Source organism: Meleagris gallopavo, chromosome 1, assembly GCF_905368555.1.
Source record: "Meleagris gallopavo chromosome 1, MGAL_WU_HG_1.1, whole genome shotgun sequence".
Taxonomy (NCBI): Eukaryota; Metazoa; Chordata; class Aves; order Galliformes; family Phasianidae; genus Meleagris; species Meleagris gallopavo.
Window position 1 is genome coordinate 41,232,814 of NC_139404.1, and position 20,160 is coordinate 41,252,973.

A 20,160-nucleotide genomic window follows, 5' to 3' on the forward strand; every position below is an offset into this window, starting at 1 on the left:
TTTAAATAAGTTGCAAACACAGTGGTATAGTAAGTCACTCGTTAGGTACCAGTCTTCATTAAATAACTTTTTAATATCTTAATTGTAAACTCAGTGTGTCTTCTGCTTTGTGGAAGTTGAAGTTTTAAAACAGCACTGGGAAAAGTGCAGTCTTTTCCAAAGATCTATTTTATCCACTTATGCATGTTGAGCAATGATATATTATTTGTACAAATCTCTGGCTCCATATCATGTCAGAAATTGATTGCATGTTATTGAACTGGAGGAAAGATCTTTATCTTACTCACAATAACATGAATAGTAATCATTTCACCTTTTCTATTACTGCTAACTTCTTGTATTCATCTCTGTTCCAATAAATTGCCAAAGGCATTCAGAGGCAATTGATGGCATTACTGTTTTATGTCTGTTTTTTATGCAGTGTCAAACAGGCTATTCCAGATGAGATGAAAGATCTGGCCAGCAGATGTCTCTGAAAGTATGAGGCTGGTATTTGGTGATATTTTCATGTCTTTCATGTGGACTTTGGAGAATTCCAGCCAATATGCTCCAGAAGGTTGAGTTCAGGACAATCTTTCATCAGCAGTCCATCCGTATAGCAAATGTTGAGCTCTACAAGGCAGAGTTCTTTATCTCTGGTGGATGATAGTTGACAATACATTTGCTTGACATAGCTCTTACTTTCTATACCATGCAACTTTAAGCGTTGTTATTTTCATTATGAAAATATGGTGTGAGTCAAATGCAAAATGTCACTGTCAGTAAGTTGAACTAATTTACTACAATCACTTTTTAAGACAATTATCTTCTGAGGACTGTGGTCATTGAGCCAACTACTGTTGTCATACAGTAGGTCAACATACAGTCAAATATCTTACTTTCATCAGCTACGAATATTGATGGTAATTTGGCACAGAAGGTACTATATTTTTGCAAAACTAGGTTTGAGTTTTGTTTAAATTAAGGATATCTAGTCATACTTTTTCAAAAAGAAAATAATGTTTTCTAAGTTTCAGCCAAATTAAAAAAAATAATAATTCATCACAACTTCCTTCATCAAAAGGAATCCACTGTTCTGAGACAAAGCGTTCTGCTTCTGATTTCTTGAATAGAATTTTTAAACCACACTCTGTTTGATAGCTTTTAAAGTTGTTTACTAGTCTTCTTCACATTTTTTGCATAACCACATCCAGACAAACTTTTTTTTTTTTTTTCCCCTCCCTCTCCAGAGCAGCTGGGTAGCAATTACACATGTTCCTAGAGTATATAGGAGCATATAGATACCTTTGTAAGGCATTTGTATAAGGCAGTGACCTATTAGTACATGGCAATTTCTTGTTCAGGCTGTCTGACTGCTTGGAGAGCTTCTAAACAACCTAGTCACCTAAGTTTGAGATGAGCTGAGGTGAATTTCTGTATTTTTTCAGGTAAATAATAACAAATTCTAGTCTATGAAATCAGCCTTGAAGTACACTGAAATATACATGAGTATTGTATTTATATATACTATATACATAGTATGTATATATGACTTAGAACTTATCCTAGCTCTGACTTGTCCTTGGGAGATCATTCTTCTTTTCTTTTGTTGTTTTTTTCTTTGTTTTTTGTTTTGTTTTGTTTTGTTTCCTTTTTGCTTTTAGAGTGTAGGATGAATAAAAGCTAGAGCATATTTTAACTCTTGAAAAGTAAAAAGCATGTGGAACAAATTTTTTTCTTAATATCTCCCACCTTTTGCAGACTTACCACTTGTCCATACTAGACACGTGCAGTGTTTTGTTTCCTTCTGGGATAATGCTGCATGATGTGGTTTGTCCCAGGTTGTGAGCTTGTGACAGTGATTCTTGTTTTCTGGCTTATGCCAGGAAAATCCTATAGGTTAGAGGGTCCCCATAACTTGACCAGATCTTGACAATTAAGCGATTACAAGAGCATGCCTGTGAATATCAGATCAGAATCAAACTTTTGTATATTTTGTGCTGCAAAGAACACAATCCCTTTTTTAAATGAAATTTGTTATGAAGTTACAGTGGAAATGGAAAAACAAAAGAGTCTCTAATGAAAATTTCCTCAGATTCATCCTTTTCTTTGAAAAAAGAAAAAGGCTCAGGTAACATATTGGGAGCTCAGTCTTTCAAATGAATGTATATGAGTAATATCTTCATATGTTTAATAAATGCCATGTTAATCTGTGGTCAGATAGGTAGGTTTTATTTTCTACCTTTTTTAGCAATTATTCTTATCTAAAATGCTGGAATCTTGTTTTCTTGTTATGTAGTAAATAGATATTCTAGCACTAGAGGTAGGTTTTTGCAGAGTCAATATCTGATAAACAGAAACATAGGCACTAGAAGTTGTGACCTTCACAGCTTATGCAGAATCCAGTCTGATTGCTTTCTGGCTTTGCATCATGTGATCTCTGTTCTATAATGCCACTGAACTGCTTCTAATATATATAGTATAACATAGAAAAGTACAATTATATAATTAATTATGCTTCTCAGTCTTGTTTCTCTAAAAATGGTTAAGTGTCACAATTGAATAAACAGGCCAAAACCAGGAAAAAATGTAGGAAAGTGAAAAAAGTCCTCAGTTCTGTGTAGTTTTAGACTCATTACTCAGCCCAAGTTTTGGACTCACTAGGAAAGTGTTCATAGGCCAAATGCATGGCTGGACAACCACATCAGCCAGATCCTTCAGAGCCCTGGAGTGCATGTTGTCTGGCCCCATAGGCTTGTACACGTTCAACCTCATGAGGTGGTCTCAGAGTTGCTCTACTCTTAACGTCGGGGGGATTTTACACCCTCAACCCCTGCTTGGAAGTTTTGGGACACGAGAGGTGTGAGAAGTCTGACTGGCCTTGAAGACCAAGGCAAATAACTCTTTAAGTGTCTCAGCTTTCTCTGTGTTTGAGGAGGACAGTTTTCCCTTTTCAGGGGAGAGTGCATTTGAGGTCTTAGAGTTATTTCAGGGGTGGGCTAAAGGAGACAGGAGCTTAGTGAGGTTGGTGGGAATTTCAAAAGATTTTTGAAAAATCCATTTCTGATGCTTACTTGAACCACTTGTCTAACTTCTAAAGCTGAAGTTACTGTTTGCCTATCTGTACTTTGTATTCCTGTGTTTAATAAATAAATAAATAAAAAGATGTAGGACCCAGAGCTTCCTTTGAAAACTGTCAGGCTTAAAGCAGAAATGCTTTTCTGAAAAAAAATGTGGGTCATGTAGGTAATGAAAGACTTTGATAAACTACAGTGGGTTTCAGACTTGTGGAGTGTTAAGTATGTATGTACTCAATCAACATTTTTTGTGAAAGAAGAATTTGTTGGTCCCTGAAATTTTCATTATTCACTTATTTTGTTAGTTGCCAAAATTATTTCTGTTGTTTTAGTCATATGTATTTAGAGAAATCACATCTGTACGTATATTAAGTGTAAGAATTCGAGAGAACAATCAATTTTCTGACTTTATTAATAATTTTGGGAAAAATACCTTTGGAGAAGATATTCCCTAATAATATATTCTGAAATGTTTTTCTTTGAAGAGTATTGTGATTTTTTTGAGTAAATCCTAATACATCATTGTTACAATTAGGCAACTACACCACTAAACTATTCTAAATTTCCTGCAAGAATGTACTCTATGGACAAGTTTTCTGAAATTTAAAAAAGCTTTTGGGCTCAATTCATCATTGTGATGTTTCTTAGGAATATATATGGCACGTGCTACTTTTTTGGCTTATAGCATTGGTTTTAGCAATCGTGAGAATGAAAGCATGCCCAGCATTCCCTTCCTACATAGAGGCAAATTGTAAAAGAAGCATTGCCAGAGGTTAAAATAACCCTTATTAAAGTGCTACTTTATTTTATCATCACCATATAACATACATGAAAATGCATGAAAGACAACTGCAGAGAAAAAGGCTATTTTTGCTATTGCTCACAGTTCAGAGATTTGTTCTCTATAAAATGACCTGTGTGTCCTGCTAAAAATATATATATATATATATACAGGTTTTTTTGTTTGTTTTTTTTTTTTGTTTTGTTTTGTTTTGTTTTTTAATAAAGTTGGTCAGATCAATGCATTTACACACAGTTTTGGAATGGCAGAAGTTTAGCTGCCTTCTATAGCTTCTGTAAGAGCTAAAAATTCGTGATTTCCTAGCAAGTTTTCAAAAATGTATATTTTAGAGAATACATTTTTAGCAAGGAATACTTAGGCTTTGGCAGAAATGAAGTCCAGTGAAAATTAAGTAAAATATTTTGTGCTAGATCAGCACTGAGTTTGAGTGAGATGCACCACTGATGCCAGGAATCAAAAGAAAAAGTTAACAGCTTTCTGCAAGATGAGAGACGGTCCAGTATGGCTTGCTCTCTTATGCCCTTTTCTACTGTGAATATCCACAGGGTTAACATTCAGCGTATGATGCCTTTTTCCTCACCACTCACGCTTGCTGCCCCAAATCCCAGATCGTTCATTCAATTTACAGGATTTCTAATACTAGAAAAGTATGTGGCGTGCATTGCTCAAAAATGGATTTTGTAATCTTTTTTGAAATAGTCATAGGATGCTGTTTAAAATTCTGCCTTGTGTTAAAGTAGCTTTCCATTTGTCTTTTTGATTTATATATCAAATATTTTCATCAGAAGATAACAAAGTAGAAAGCAAAGACATCTCCACTATGAAAAACTTCATGCTTGTATTCTGTAAAGAAAACTAGTAGAAAGATTCATTCTGAGTTTTTTTATGTATTTATTAACTCTTGTTGCCTATTGTCTTGTCTTCAAAACTATTTGGAATGTAGAGAAGGCAGATACTTTGCAAAATGTGGTTGGAATAAGGCTGTTCTTTGATGTTAAAGACCAAGAATATTATAAATGGCCTTCCTCACTAAGGGAAGCAAAAATCCAGAGAAACAAATTAGGCAAACCAGGCAGATGATGTGCAGGGTGAATTTTTTGTAAATGGAAAGAATTCTATACACTATATATGTGAAATAGTAATGTAGAAAGATTTTTTGAAAATAAAACTATGTTTTCTTTATCCCTCCCATTCTCAATATTTATTGTCATTTCCCAGGACCAAGCATGACTCAGTTCAGAGTGAGTTTTGTGTATTAATCCCCTCTTTTTGCAAAAATATTCTGTTGACTACATTTTAAATTTTATCTTAAAATACCATATGAATAAAATCCCTAGATAAATATCAGTAGGATAATTACTCTGGCTAAACTGTTACTGTCTTGAAAGCAGAGAATGAGATAATGAGAAAATGAAAGTAAAAAGATATAAAGAGTAAATTCTCCCTAATTCTAAAAAGTAGTTTCACAGTTTTGTCAGATCATTATCTTGTGATTCTGAGGCCTACCACATTTGAAAACACAGGGTAGCTTCAGACTCATAGACCTTTCAGAGTTAAACTACTTCTTTGACTTCAGAAATAAACATGAATATAGTAGTAAATACCTGCTTACATAGAACATGCAATCAAACAATATCATTTTATTTGTTTTGTAATTCATCTCAGACTGCATTTTTTTCTCTTTGTCTATCTCAGTAGAAATTGATCTAATTTTTAGCCTTAGTTTTTGGCAAATAAACTTTGCATTAGTTATAATTTAGGACAGTGTTTATGGGAAAGATATGGACAGAAGTTTCTTGAACTTACTGCTATCTCTCTGGGCATAAACACATTGAACAACATGAAAGATAATACATTTAAAAATCAATTATGTGTTTATTTTTGTTGGCCAGAGCAGATGACAGTGTGGTATATTTTTATAATATGCTACATACTTATATTAGTGCCAAAGATGCTTCTTATCAGTGGATATAATCTTAGTGATAAATCAGTTTTGTTTTTTGTTTTGTTTTGTTTTGGTCTTGCATATTTCTATCTTGCATCTTCTTTTTCTATTTTCATTGATATTTCTTTTCAGCGCTTAGAACACTGAAAGACATTTTTTAGGCTATGTAAAAAACAGAAACACATTGGAGAATATTAAATTATTAATTGTCAAACATTGGGCTAAGAAAGTATTTGTGAGAAAAGTTTCAACCTGAATTTAAAAGAATTTTAACTGAATTATGGTGCAAGCATATAAAACAAAAAGATTTGATCTATGCGCTACTTGAGTGATTTCTTTTCCCTGAAATTGACTAGAACTGCGGAATATTACTTCTCATGTTTCATGACTTTATTGATTTCTATCAGAAACAAATGCAATGAAACAAATTGGAGAGCAGAAATTCAGATAGCTAGGGTATGAGCTTGACCTGAAATCTGACAGTCAATCTTGAATCATATTCACTTTTAATGTAAGACATATAAATACCTAAGTCATTCTTGGACACATCATTGTACAACAAAATTAATTTGATTGATATTTACACGAAGTAGGAATCTACCTCTCTGCAGCTCTATTGGTTCTTGTACAAAGAGAGGAGGAGAAAAATATTTAAGAAAATTGCCATTTTCGTATACCTTAATATACCAGCAAAGATGAAGTCCCATTTTCACTGATTATCAGCTTTGGGATTTCAGGTGCCCAGAGTAGCAGGACAATAACTGTGGTAACAATCACAAGTCCCAGCCAACCCCAAACTTGTGTGGGATTTGCTGCTTCACCTGAGTACATAGAAGTCCATGGGGCTCCATGGGATCTATCCCTGCTCAGAGAGCTGGCTGATGTCACTGAGAGACATCTGACAAGTATTTTTCAACAGTCTTGGTTATCTGGAGAGGTCCCAGTTGATTGGAAGCTGGCAAACATTGTTCCAATTTTCAAGCCGGACAAGAAAGAAGACCCTGGTAATTACAGGCCTGTCAGTCTCACTTCAGTGCCTGCTAAAGTTATGGAAAATATTATGCTGGGAGTTACTGAAAAACACCTGAAGGGCAATGTGGTCTTTGGTCACAACCAACATGGGTTCATGAGGGGAAGGTCACAATCACAAATTGTGATCACAAAATCACAAACACAATCTTCTCACAGTATCCTTCTAGACAAAATGTCCAGCAGAGCACTGGACATAAACATAATGTGATGGATAAGCAATTGGCAGTAGGGTCAAAGGGGCACTCTTGGCTATACATACAGACTAGGAGGATGAGAAGTTTGTGAGCAGCCCTTTTGAAAGGGGTCTGAGGCTCATGGTCAACAGTAAGTTGAAGAGGAGTCAACACTGTGTTCAGGCAGTCTGAAAGACCAACCATACCTTGGGGTACATCTGGCTCAGCACTGCCAGCTGGGTAAGGGTAATGATTATCCTGCTTTACACTGCACTGGTGCGGCTTCACCTTGAGTACTGTGTGGATTTTTGTGTGCCAAAGTACAAAAAGGATGTAAAACTATCAGAGAGTGTCCAGAAGAGGGTTGCGAATCTGGTGAAGGGTCTAGAGGAGCAGATGTATGAGGCAGCTGAAATCCCTTGCTCCGTTTAGCTTAGGGAGGAGGAGACTGAGGGGGGACTGTGGCTAATAGCATCCTCATAAAGGGGAGCAGAGAGGCAGGTGCTGACTCTTTGGTGGCAGAAATATAATCTGAGGGAATGGCATGAAGCTGTGACAGAAGAGGTTCAGGCTGAGTATTGGGAAAATGTTCTTCATTGAGAGGGTGGTCAGGCACCAGAACAGGTTCCTTGGAGAGCTTGCTGGAGTTCAAGAAGCATGTGGACAACCATCTCAGACACATGGTCTGATTTTTAGACTGTCCTGTGTGGAACCAGAAGTTGAACTCAATGATCCTTACGGGTCCCTTCCAACTCAGAATATTCTGTGATTCTATGGCCTTGCAGACCTTGAGTGTACTTGCAACTGGATTGCATGCCCAAGCTTAAAAAATAAATCTGCAACTATTATCTGAAAAGCTAGAAGTATGACTTAATGCAATTAAAGACTAAATTCAAAGAAGACAAGTTGGAAGGAAGGTCTGATTTCACTGAGACATTTTGGTCAGATTTTCTCCCTTTTTCATCGCAGACGCAGACACCTGCAGAACTTGAATATGCAATAGTTTTGTCTCTGCAGTGATATGAACAGAGATATGATACAGTTTTCTGTATGTGAATTATACCAATGTCAGAACTTTAAATGGTAGCTTTTGCAACTGGGTTTTGTACAATCTTCCAGAAAAAAAAAAAAATAAACGTGGCTTTTTTATTAATGATTTTTTTTTTTAATCAACTACTCAGTGTTTATCAGCATGAGAATAATAACTGAGAAGAGATATGTTAGTAGTTTGCAGGCAAATATAACAGATAATTTTGTAACATGGACAACCACCTGAAAGAGGAAGTGGGGGTAAGATGGATAATGTATATTTTAATCATGAAATGAAAAAATAAGGAGAAGACTGGTAAAGAGACATCAGCAATTTCTGATGACAACATAGAATCAGTCTGGATTTTGTAAATAAAATGATAAAAATCCAAATATACTGTAATCAAAGAACAGAGAATTCCAGAACCAAGGAATCAAACATGCAAGAATGAATCACTTTTAGTGCTTGAAAATAAAAATTCAAATTTCTGTTCAAATTTAAAAATTTTTAATTAAAATCTAAGTTGGCAAATTGAAGATGTATCCAATGAACCTAGGTCAGAATGGAAGAACAGTACTGGTTCACCAGTACTCACTTACCTTGTAAATAAGAGCTTTGCTTTTAGAATCCACAAATTATATATAACCACCGTTTGAATTAAATTTTTCAGAATAACTGAAATGTCATCCTTTTTTCTCTTACAATTTCAAGGGGCTTGAAAGGCCTTATTGTTCACCAGACTTTACTTTTTTAACCCCAGATTTCTGTGAACACTATTCAGGAGTTCCATTTAACTCAGGAAAAATAAGTTTGGCAGGATCAGGCACCTGTATCTAGGTATAAAATACCCAGTTGCTCAAAAATGAGCAATTGACTCCTTGTAGTATTTAGGCCTTTAAGTATCTCATGTCTGTATTTTTTCAGAGTTTGCCAGTCATTTTTTATAAATCATGTTTACTAACAATGTTGATATTAAATTCCAATAATTTGAGATATAGGAGATGCATTTCAACAACAATAAAAAATACAATTAAAAAATCTGTTTTGTTTTAAATCAACGAGTACAGCATAGAATCTTCAAGAGTGTTTTGAGTGTGATTGCTCTGCAGGTGGCAGTTCTGATATATGATGTGAAAACACTTGAAACACAGTACACAAGACAGTTGAAAAGAGACTTTGTAAAAGTTATCAAAACTAAACTGATTTTATCAGTGCACTATTTGACTTTACTCATTTGTACAGGCTGCAATAGGGAATGAATGGCTAACTCCAGATTCCACCCATTTCCCTTCAAAAACACTCCTGATCTCAAACCAGCTGCACTGGACAAAGGTAACGTCACAAAACTTTTTACTCGTCAGTCTTTGTTCATTTCTTAGTGGTATGGTCTTCAGTCTTTATTTATTCCTAAGGGTATGCTATTCTGCAGTGATTAATATGAAAATCTATTGACATGAAAAAGACACAATTACTTTTAGAAGTCTCAGACTTCCTCCTCATTCCCAAATGTGATTTTTCTTTCAAATATTCTTTCATTTGTTTAAGTTTTTCTTTATTTTGGATTTATTTCAAGACTTTACTTCACGGTAGCAGGAAAAAAAAAAAAAAAAGATGATGTTCTTCATCTGTACATTTGGCAGTAGATTAAAAATTGCTAGTTGACACAGTACTTTAAAAATACTAAGATCTGCATTATATGACAACAGCTGAATGTTTTCAGAGCAGCTAAAGGTCATTGAGCTGTAATGTCTGCTAGTTACTTGATAAACTTTGAAGTTCTAACTTTTTGTTTTCTTAAGGCTTTTTTTCCTTGTTCAAGCATACTATTACTAATGTTTTATCTCCTACAGTTAAAATAAAGAAGTCTTATAAATGTATAATTCATTATATTTTAGGACTTTAAGTATAACTGAAGTCACCTTTTTGCCCTGTTTATTTAGTTGAAGGTAAAGTTTCCAGTGCTCATTGCACTACTAAGAATCACTTCTGTTGCAGTAATAGATTGCAAACTCTTTCAGATTTACCTTCACATTTTGGAGTCCTAGATGTGTGTTGTCTCAGTCATGCTCAGAAGTCTGTTCACATGGATAACTTTTGTTTTTTTAATAATTGTTTTCATGACTTGTGACAAATTGCAGGAGTTACCAACTGCATTTTTTTTTTCTTACTGAGAAGCATGCTAGGCCTTCAGATTCCAGTGAACATTTAGATAACTTGCAATTGTCACCACAAGCACCTTGGCAGTGTATTGACAGACCACATTCATACTCAAATACGCACTATCATAGAAGGTAAGTAAAGCAATTGAAGTGGAGGAAGGGCTAAGGAAAGGGGAGGATGCTGTTTTTTTAGCCCATTCTGTTTAGTTTATTTTTATTTTACAGACTTCATAAGGAAGAGAAATTGAGACTGTTTTCTGATGCTTTTTTTTTTAAATGATATTACCTTAAAAACTAGGTATCTTAAATGTAATTATAATTTTTCATTAATTAAGCATATGTGGATATACACATATATTTTATATATGTGTTTGACTATAATCCACAAAAAAAGAGTTTCATATAATCACATGTAGATGTTGAAATAGATATTTCTAGGACTAGATAAAGATTAAAAGGGATTTCTTATGCAGCTGTATTCTTTTGGAGAGAAAGGACTGAAATATGCTTTTATTAATTGAAATGTAAACATTTCAAATTAATGGCAGACTTTTATTAGTCTCTGAGATAAAGCTTTCCTGAGTATTAAAATAGATTTGTTTTGTATTATTTCCAAGCATCCAAAGGCACAAACAACATACCGAATAATAAGAGCTGCAAAATAGTCACACAAGACCCTCACTTATGTATCAATCTTTAAATATTGCTCCTATAATTTGTTTTCAGTTCAGAAAAGGGAACAATGTCACAGAACTCTGACTTAAAAGAAAAAAGGTTTTCATTCAGGTCTGATAAAGAAGAGAAAATTTCAGAAGAATGGTATGTTAAACTTCTGTGTCTTTTTTTTTTTTTTAATTATTATTATTTCCTTCAGTAAGAGATCTGGTCGGAAATAGGTGTTGTATATTTGGCTGTTATACCTTGCTTATTTTATGTTCCACTTTTCAAGAATCTGTTTTCTACCAAAGTAAAAGTTATTGTAGTTTCTTTTAAAAGTGTCTGAAAAACCAGCTTTGTACATTATAATTTTAAGATACGAATTATACAGACTCCTGCAATGCTTAATATTTCTTACTATGCATATGAAGTACTAAAAACTTACACTCTTTTTGAAAAGCGCATTATAAAATGCTGTGCAGATGATCTAGTGTAATATATGTGAAGTGTTTAGTATGCTATTTCCTTCCCATAGGGGTTTTAAAGATATTTCTACTGCACAACTAATGCTGAAGAGGGCCCATAAAATGAAGCCCAGAAAATACAGTAATAAAAATGTGGGTAAGTCAACAATAAATAATGATTGTAGTAATTAGATATTTCTATTCTTAAATCTCAAAATAGAGCATCTCTTTTAAAAATGTTGTTTGCACAACATTAAACATTAATTTGAATAAAGGGGAATGTGGTTTAGTGAAGACAGGTCACACTTTAAATGTCCATAAACACATCATTTTCTTTCAGGGATAAATTACTCAGTTTTTTAAAATAAATTCTGATAAAATTGAGTATTTTACAGCTGTATTAAACAGACTTTGTCTTTTTTCTCATGTATCTCTTTTCTTTATATATATATATATATATATATATGTATCTTCTAGAATTTGTAGTTCATATATTTTTCTTTCGGTAGAATCAACTTAAAATTATTTACTTACTCAAGTTAATTTTGGATTTATTTCCTATGATTAAAATGTTGTCCTTAGAATAAAATTTGTGCAGCATTATTCATATATCCATAACAAGCTTGTTTGATTGTACAAGAACTCTTGCACAAAAAAAACAGCCGGATATAATGTTGATATAATGTTGGAAATATTTCTGCTTATCATGGGTGCATAAAATTCTTTAGAAATTCTAATTAAAATTCTAAACAGAGCAGGCATTACCACACCTTGCTGTGCTTAAAAACTGTCTATAATTTGTAACAATTCTAGTTTCCTGAAGATGCATTAGCACAGCAATATAGAATTTCTTACTTAACTTTGAATTTCTTAGGTTATGTGGATTTTATATTAGACTCTGAAAGTGAACTTTTTTTCCTTTTAAGATATCTGGAAGCCTTGTCTGGCTTTCAGCTGGTCTCTGCTACACTACCGTATTACTTAGTGTTTATCCTTTCCCTCTCCAAAGGAAAACACTCTTACCAGTGACCGTCAGCATGATATGGTAATACTTGCTACCATAAGAGTGAAAAAGGCAAAAACTAGCTGGAGTGGACCTTGACTCCTAGAACTAAAGGAAAATGATTAAGATATTTCATAGGAGTCAGCAAATAATTTTTATTTTGAGTTTAGAATATAAGACAACAAAGCAATACAAAACAAGCAAACAAAACAACAACTAAGAGTAACAACCACAGAAACATAAAACCCAGAATCCCAGAACAGATGATCTCACTATACAGTATAATTTGTTAAATTAACAACAGTCAAAATAAAAACCTAGGGGACTATATTATTTCTTATTACACATTAAGTAAATGACCATTAATCTATATTTTTCTAGTAGCAGAAATGAAAAGCTACTGGTGTTGTTGCTATATATTCCATGTAGCAGTATAATCTGGGAATTCAAGCCATGGATGAGAATCCCATGGTTCTAATTGCTGTTCAATTATGGAACAAAATGCGGACTTTCTTACAAATTAATTTACAAACTGAATTTTCTGTTAGATGCTCATCTGTCACAATGCTACTGTGTTTTATCAGCTCTTTAAAGTTGGTATAGATACATGCTAATGTTTTTCTATGTTTTATGGCAAGCTTTGAATTTTTTCAGTTTCACATATTATCGTGACGTTGTTTAGTAAATGTGGCAGATCAGGCAGTAACTATTCTTTCCATATTGTTTTTATAATATTTCTTGGATTTGTCCAACTAATCTTCTATATTAGGAATCTGCCAAGCAATGTGTATTAAATTATGTCCTTGGTTTCTAGATTGCCCACACAGATCATTGTCTAATAAGCCACATTTAAATGAGTATGCAAGAATCCAGGAATATGTTTATATGATTTTGAACTATTGTACACTTTAACAGTTCTCTGTGTGAAATCTAAAACATTTGATTGCTTGTCATCAAAGCATACATACAGTTCATTTCCCCATCTCTTTCAGAGACTGAAAAGCACTGGTATTATAAACTAATCTTTGTAATATTGCCTACATTTGGGACTAGATAAAGAAAAAGGCTCATTTTTAATAACAAAAGAGCTGTAGGCAATGGATGAGGTGATCTAGGTAGGTACAAATTCAGTAGTCTGGCACTGAGTTAAATCCCTGAAAATTATTTCACAAAGACTCAGAGATAAATCTTCTGATAGAAATCCCTTAGTAAAACAATTTCCATCATTTCCCTCTGTTCTTAGCTCATGTATTGCTGATGTCTTTGTGCAGAAGTAAATATTTGAGAAAACTAGAATAATTCTAGCAATTTCACGTGACTTCACTTGAAAGTCCTTGGCATAGATTAATTTCGTACTGGTTGGATTTTTCAGAATTGAATGGTAAGCTAGATTAAGGGAAGATGACATTTTAAAAATGTATTGGAGCAACTTCAGTAGACCATCATAGGAAAACAGTGTGCTATTGTAGAATTTGCTTTTTTACTTGAAAATGGTTTGAGAATGCTCAATTACGTTCTGTCTGAAGATATTTTAGTCAATTTTGAAACTTTGTATTTGGTTGCCTGTGGAAGAAAGACACTGTCTTTCATTTTAGTGCAACTACCTCTGTAAGTCAGAAGTCCTTTCGTCAGCTCTGTATCTTATCAACAGTATCTCCAAACATTTTGCACTCTTTAATCCATGTGTAGTACTCATACGGCCATCTATATTACATGTATGAAAATATTAATATATACTTCAGTTACAATATTTTTGTAACTTCTGTCATTTAAAAGTTCAGACAGAACTTTTTAAATATAGCACATTATTATTTTAATACTTTTTTTTCAAAATCTTATTTTGATCTATTGTCTCAAGCATTTGCTAGTCTGAAGATCACAAACTTATTGCAAATTTATTTTTTATTTGAGATGAATGCCAATAATGTAATTAGTCCTTATGTGCAAAATGAATGTATCTACAAAGCTAGTAATCCAGTTATAAATGATTTTAATATTCTCACCTTAAAATTAACTGAGCTTCACCTTATTTACTGTACTTCTTCAGTCATTTCATTGGTCTATCTGATGTGGTTAGTAAAAGTGGGGTAAAATGACTTCAAATCTGGCATCCTCTGAATTAATTTGGGAGCTGCAAACATCACACAACAAGAAGAGAAACTTTCTGCTAGACAACTGGAGATTAAAAAAAAAAAGTCTAAGGTGTCACTGATTCTGCCTCAGGAAGTAGGCATGGACTAAATTACTTACTTTCATAGATATTTTCCACTATGCTCTAGTTAGTCTGCTTTGCTGCTTTGTGAGAAGTTAGCACCATCAGAACACACAGTTAAACAAAAACTGCTGCACTATGGACGTTTTTTTTTTTTTTTTTAATTTTACGTGTTTTGTCAATGCTTTATCTCTTACAAAGTCCATAAGCTGTTAGAAGTCTTAAGCAGAGTTACAAGGGAACAATTCTCCCAGGAAGAAAGTGGTACTCTTAGTATTTCTTTGTGGTACATTACTTTGTAACTTAAATGTCTATTGCAAATATAAAGATCTGTTCAAAACCAACCTTCTATGTTGCTGCCAATAAATTGCCTTAGTTAACAGAGCATCATGATACTTGTTTTCATAAATAGGGAAATAGCAACAACAACAACAGGCTATTTACTTGGCTGCAGTGTTACAGTTTGTTCCATATATATATATATATATACCTAGGTCTCTTATAACCTCTCTCAATAAATATGGATGATCTGCTACAAGGTCACCCAAGTAATAAGCTCGAAATGAGACGTCGGACATAATTACTTTTGTAAATTTATTCTTTTTGAATACTCTTTCAGTCTATCTCCTTTGTTTTCCTGTTCTCCGTCTTCTGGCAGTCTCACATATTCACTTTTGCTATGCTTGCATTGGTTGTGAACATTTAAATCCCCTCCATGCCATGTCTAATTTCTTTCTTAATTCTATTGCTAAACTGTTCTCTCTTTGCTATTAATTTCTTTGCTGTCACTTCTTTAGACAAACCTCTTCTGCCATATTGTTTCTCAGTTATTACAGAGTGTATTTGACTGCTTATGCTATGATCTTTTAACAGTTTGAAACATTTTATTTGTTGTTTTTTTTTTTCCTTTGACTTTCTGTCTCTCATGTCTTCATGCTCAATGTCATAATTACAGAACCTTACATACTTTTTCTCCTCATTATGTATCTGCTTTTCTCCTCTTTCCTTTTTTTACTTTTTTTTTTAATTGAAACTGACTAATCTATTCTGCTCAGAATAGAATTTTCGTGTTCCTGCTAGCCCATGGTTTCCTTTAAACTCCTACTTTCTTCTGATGTCAAGCAAACAATTCTTCCTTTTAATAAGAAATCCCTGAAAATTACCTTCTCTGATGTGTGTGATTTTGCATTAGTTCAGCTTGTGTTAATTAACGACTAAAGTTTTTACAGTTTAGGATTGTATTTATGTAGATTTATATACAGAATTGTACTCATCTTTGCTTCTTTGTGAAGTTTTCTAATTGAAAGGTTTGAAACCAATTAAGATTTTATACTGTAGTATTTGGAAGTGCCTATAGACTTTCGATGTCTTTAATTCTGTGAGGATTGAAAGATGGTTATCTACTGTCTGCATGTTTAGCCTCAAAAAATAACTAATAAGCTGCCCCCTGTTAACATTCTTTAGGTGTAAATAACTTGATTTAGACCACTGAATACTTATGGACCAAAGCTTTCAGAAATAGTACTTGTCATATATTGTTAATATTTCTGATTGAGTTTCAAGCTTTAAAAGCAGAATTTTGAAATATTTTGTGCAAATTTATACTTTAGAATTAATTTTCAATTTTCAGAAATTAGCTAAGCTAGCTAAGCTAGCTAAGCAGGGATCAATGGTGTTAAATTCTGGTAGAACAGTGAGCTTGATTCTCAGTTACACTTGTATTTACGTAGCTTTTTTTTAGAAAATGTAACCTTCTGTGAATATAAAACCAACGCATAAAGGTCTTTTCAATTATTAAGTGTCTAAAAGGTGAAAAACTGCTTGAAGGAATGGATGAGCCAAGACTGACCTTTGATTTTAACTTGTTCCTTTCGTCTAGACCCAGCTGTGCGCCTGGCGTTGTTCAAAAAAAATGAAAATAAACATCTCCGTGTGAAACCACCAAAGATACAGTCTGTAAATGCTGGTTACTTTGAAGGTATGAGCAAGAATTTCACTTTGTCTGTATGCATATAAGGATATATGTCCCCTAATGTCTTTTAAACAAGTCTACTTGAAATATACAACAATATGAAGAAATTGAAGAAGGCAGGATTTTAAGGTCCTTATCGATTCCTCAATGTTTCAAGTTACAGAAGTGAAGAATTTCAATTTCAATTCATTTGAGGGAGTGTGTTCTGAGATATTAATTCATAATGAACTGGCACATTATTTATTTATTTATTATTATTACTAATTTACTTTCAAGGACATAAAAGCATGCCATAAAGTAGCTAATTTTGTAAATGAAATATCACTTCAAATTTTTCATTTCATAGTCATCTTTTCTCAAGCTAGCCATTAATTCCTGATGATTGATAACATTTTTTAAAAGCAGTTATTTTGACAAATATTCTCTAAAAATCCAACATTTGACAGAAGACAAAAAAAAAAAAAAAAAGCTTGAACATGCAAATGTGTTTACTTCAACAAGCAAAAATGATTCGCTTTCCAAAAATCCATAAATGCTAATTTAGTTCATTAACTTATGAGATCACTGATAAAGCTCTCCTTGGTTTCAATACAGATGAAAATTTAAAATACCCTTCTGTTGAGAATATGAGTATTTCTGGGGCTCTTTTTTTGCTATTTTCATTACTTGTGCAACTCAAATCTGTATTCAGAAAAGTGTCACCTTTGCCATTTTATCATTTTTTATGACATAACTATACAATATCTTACTTATTCCCAATTCTATAAGGCAAAAGAAAAATAAGATAATTCACATTTACTGATTAGTAAAAAAAGATAAACCTGAGACAGGTATGCAACTGAGCTGGGTATATCTTAAATGAATTCTGTCCATTAACTTAGTCACATGAAGGGCCAAATTTGTCTCACATTCATGAGTCCATGCTCAGATTTAGCTGGAAACAGTTCTTGTGAAATTCTGAAGAGGAAAAATGTGTTTGCATCTCTGTTTTCCTTGCATTCCAGCACGAATTTGTATAAAATATGGAGTCTATATATGTGAGGCCTGATTTACCATTTCATAGACTAAGTCAGAATCACAGAAGGGTTTGGATTGGAAGGATGCTTAGAGATTATCTACTTCAACTCCTCTGCCATGAGCAGAGTTGCCACCTACTAGATACAGCTGACCAATTTCCACTGAGTTTCATCTGTTCCAGTGGCATATGCTTATATGCCACCACTTGTTGAAGTCATCGTATGCTGATGATGGACATGCAAACTGCTTCTGTGTCCTTTCAGCCAGTATCATGACTGTTCAAACCCATACCAAAGAGAGAAACTTGATCCCAGGCTAAGAACCTGTCTTTAGCCTAGCTTTCCTGCCACTGGTTTATCTGTTACTGCCTGTAAACATTTTCTTCATTGTGGAAAGCTAATATATATATATATACACTAAATATTATAGAAATTAGTTTTTAAATATATGGAGAAAAGGCACTGTGGCAGATTAGATATCAAAAGGCAAGTGCTGTATTGGCAATCTTGAACTTTGTCTTTCATTTCAAGAATGATTATACTTCTTTGGACCACTAATAAGCATGACTTCTTTCATCAACTTTATATGAGATGCTTACATGCTATCTGGTGAGCTTCAGGAAGACAAGATGTGCTGTTTGACCAAAATATGAAATTGTCCTTTTACCTGAGGCATTGCTACTACGGATAGCATGGTCAGAAAACACTAGGATATTTATCTCTATCTAAAGTGCAGTACAGAGCATTAACTGGCATACCTCTCAGTCAGAATTCAGATCTTTTGAAGTTAGAATTTGGATAACATCTTACATGTAATCTACTTCAAATCAAAGCACCTGCATGATGATTTCAGAGTTATGTTACCAGTCATTTCTGCCCTCACTCACAGAAAAATTTGCTTACTATTTCACCTCTCTCACTTTTTAACCATTTCTTCCTCTTTTTCCTCGAATAAATTTCTTTGGGTCTGTTCTGAAGTGCAAATTATTTCCATAACAAGAAGCTGGAATTACTTCATTCTTTATCCATAAAACTTGTGGACACCATGTTCTAAGTCAAGAAAGAATACAGTCCAATTCATTTTGCAGTGGAAATAAACTTCCTGGATGTAACTGTTTAATCCCTTTTACCTTCACAGACTGGTAGTCAGTGTTCTGGCAGAGAATATGAACTCCAGTCAGTCTCCTGCATAAATTAGTAAATATATCTCAAAGAAAAGGAAAAAACTGTGTTCTATACATTCCCACTTTATTTCTTTAAAGTGGGAAATGAGGGAAGAAACTTTAGCATCAATAGTGAGTACACATATGTTATCTGTTAAATAACAGAATCACTACTTTTGAAAGGAGATGCCCTCGGAAGTGAAACAATTAGACCAGTTTTAGATTTTCAAACTGGAACACATCATGGTAATGAATATTTAGGAGGTAATCTAGTTAAAGTGTAGGATGAATGTCTTTTGTCTTCATTGTGTCTTTAGCTTGTGTTTAACAATACAAGTAGAAAAAAAGAATTAAAAATAAGAGCTATAAAATAAAGGGTGGAAAGGAATGAGCTTAATATCTCTCACATAAAGCATCTTTATGCCTTAATTAAACATATTTATTTTTACATATAGTTTGTCTTGAGTATGTAAATAATTAAAATGTCAGCTCTAAATAAAAATATTGTTTTATTTGTACAGATATGATTTTCCACTGTTCATTGTTTCAGAGATTATTGAATGGTATACAGTTACTAGACAAATGGAAATATAGCCAGGCTATGAGACTTATTTGTTTAAAGTGTTATAAAAGGACTGATTTTTATGAAGATCATCTTGTTTCCAAACAGGAGGAAGTGATAAGGAAAATAATATCCTATTTTTAAAACTTGTGGAATTCTTTGATCCTATGAGACAATTAATGCATTTTTAATTTTATATACACATTGAACGAAAATAATGAGATTGAGGAGATATATGTGAAAATATCTTTTAAAATTTGAGTGACATCTTATATTTTTGTTAATATGAGTCATCATCTTTTGTTCAGCAATGTTATAATAATCTCCTAAGAGAACCTTTTTTTCACATCTGTACCATGATAGCACACAAGATAGACATAAGCAAATTCCTTTGTATTACATGCTTCATTAACACATAAGGAAGCATTATTCCTACAAACAAGAGCATACCGTTTAAAAATACAAGCAACATATGAAGGCATGGGAATGCAATTAAATGTGTGTTTGTATTTTATATATATATATATGTGTGTGTGTATGCACATACATACATGTGTGCATACACACATTTATGCATATACTCTGACTATAAATTGATATGATTTAAATAGTATAGTCTTTCTATGTTTTTCCATTTGTTCTGAAATAAAATAAATTATGAACAATTACTCTGTAGAGTCATTTGTAGTATAATTGTGCATTTTATAATATGAATGCTGCCTGTCAATCTGTTTTAGTTTCTTTAAAATTAGTTTAATGCCTGCAGTCATATAGATTTGTTGAAACTGAAATTCAAATAAGTAATATTTTTGGGCTATGGTCATATATTGTGACATTAGCTTCCAGGCCACAGAGAATGCTAGTGTGCTCTACTGCTTCTCTTAAGAGACTGGTTTGATCAAAAACTCTGAGTT

The 20,160-nt window shown here is 33.3% G+C and overlaps 1 protein-coding gene across 10 annotated transcripts in view; it reads left to right on the forward strand.

Moving 5' to 3' along the window:
* LRRIQ1 (leucine rich repeats and IQ motif containing 1) overlaps positions 1-20,160 on the forward strand; it is a 104,362-nt gene that overhangs the window by 42,410 nt on the left and 41,792 nt on the right. For 8 of the 10 annotated variants that reach the window (XR_014882843.1, XM_085222174.1, XM_085222191.1 and 5 more), the window contains 5 exons: positions 9,281-9,370; positions 10,214-10,329; positions 10,924-11,016; positions 11,390-11,475; positions 16,413-16,511. Coding sequence is in view for 9 of the 10 variants with exons in the window: in XM_085222174.1 (XP_085078300.1) it covers positions 9,281-9,370; positions 10,214-10,329; positions 10,924-11,016; positions 11,390-11,475; positions 16,413-16,511 (484 nt within the window). In the remaining variant the exon portion in view is untranslated. Of the gene's footprint in view, positions 1-421; positions 8,182-9,280; positions 9,371-10,176; positions 10,330-10,923; positions 11,017-11,389; positions 11,476-16,412; positions 16,512-20,160 lie in introns of those variants that run through there. The other 2 variants (XM_085222222.1, XM_085222241.1) reach the window with 2 other exon arrangements.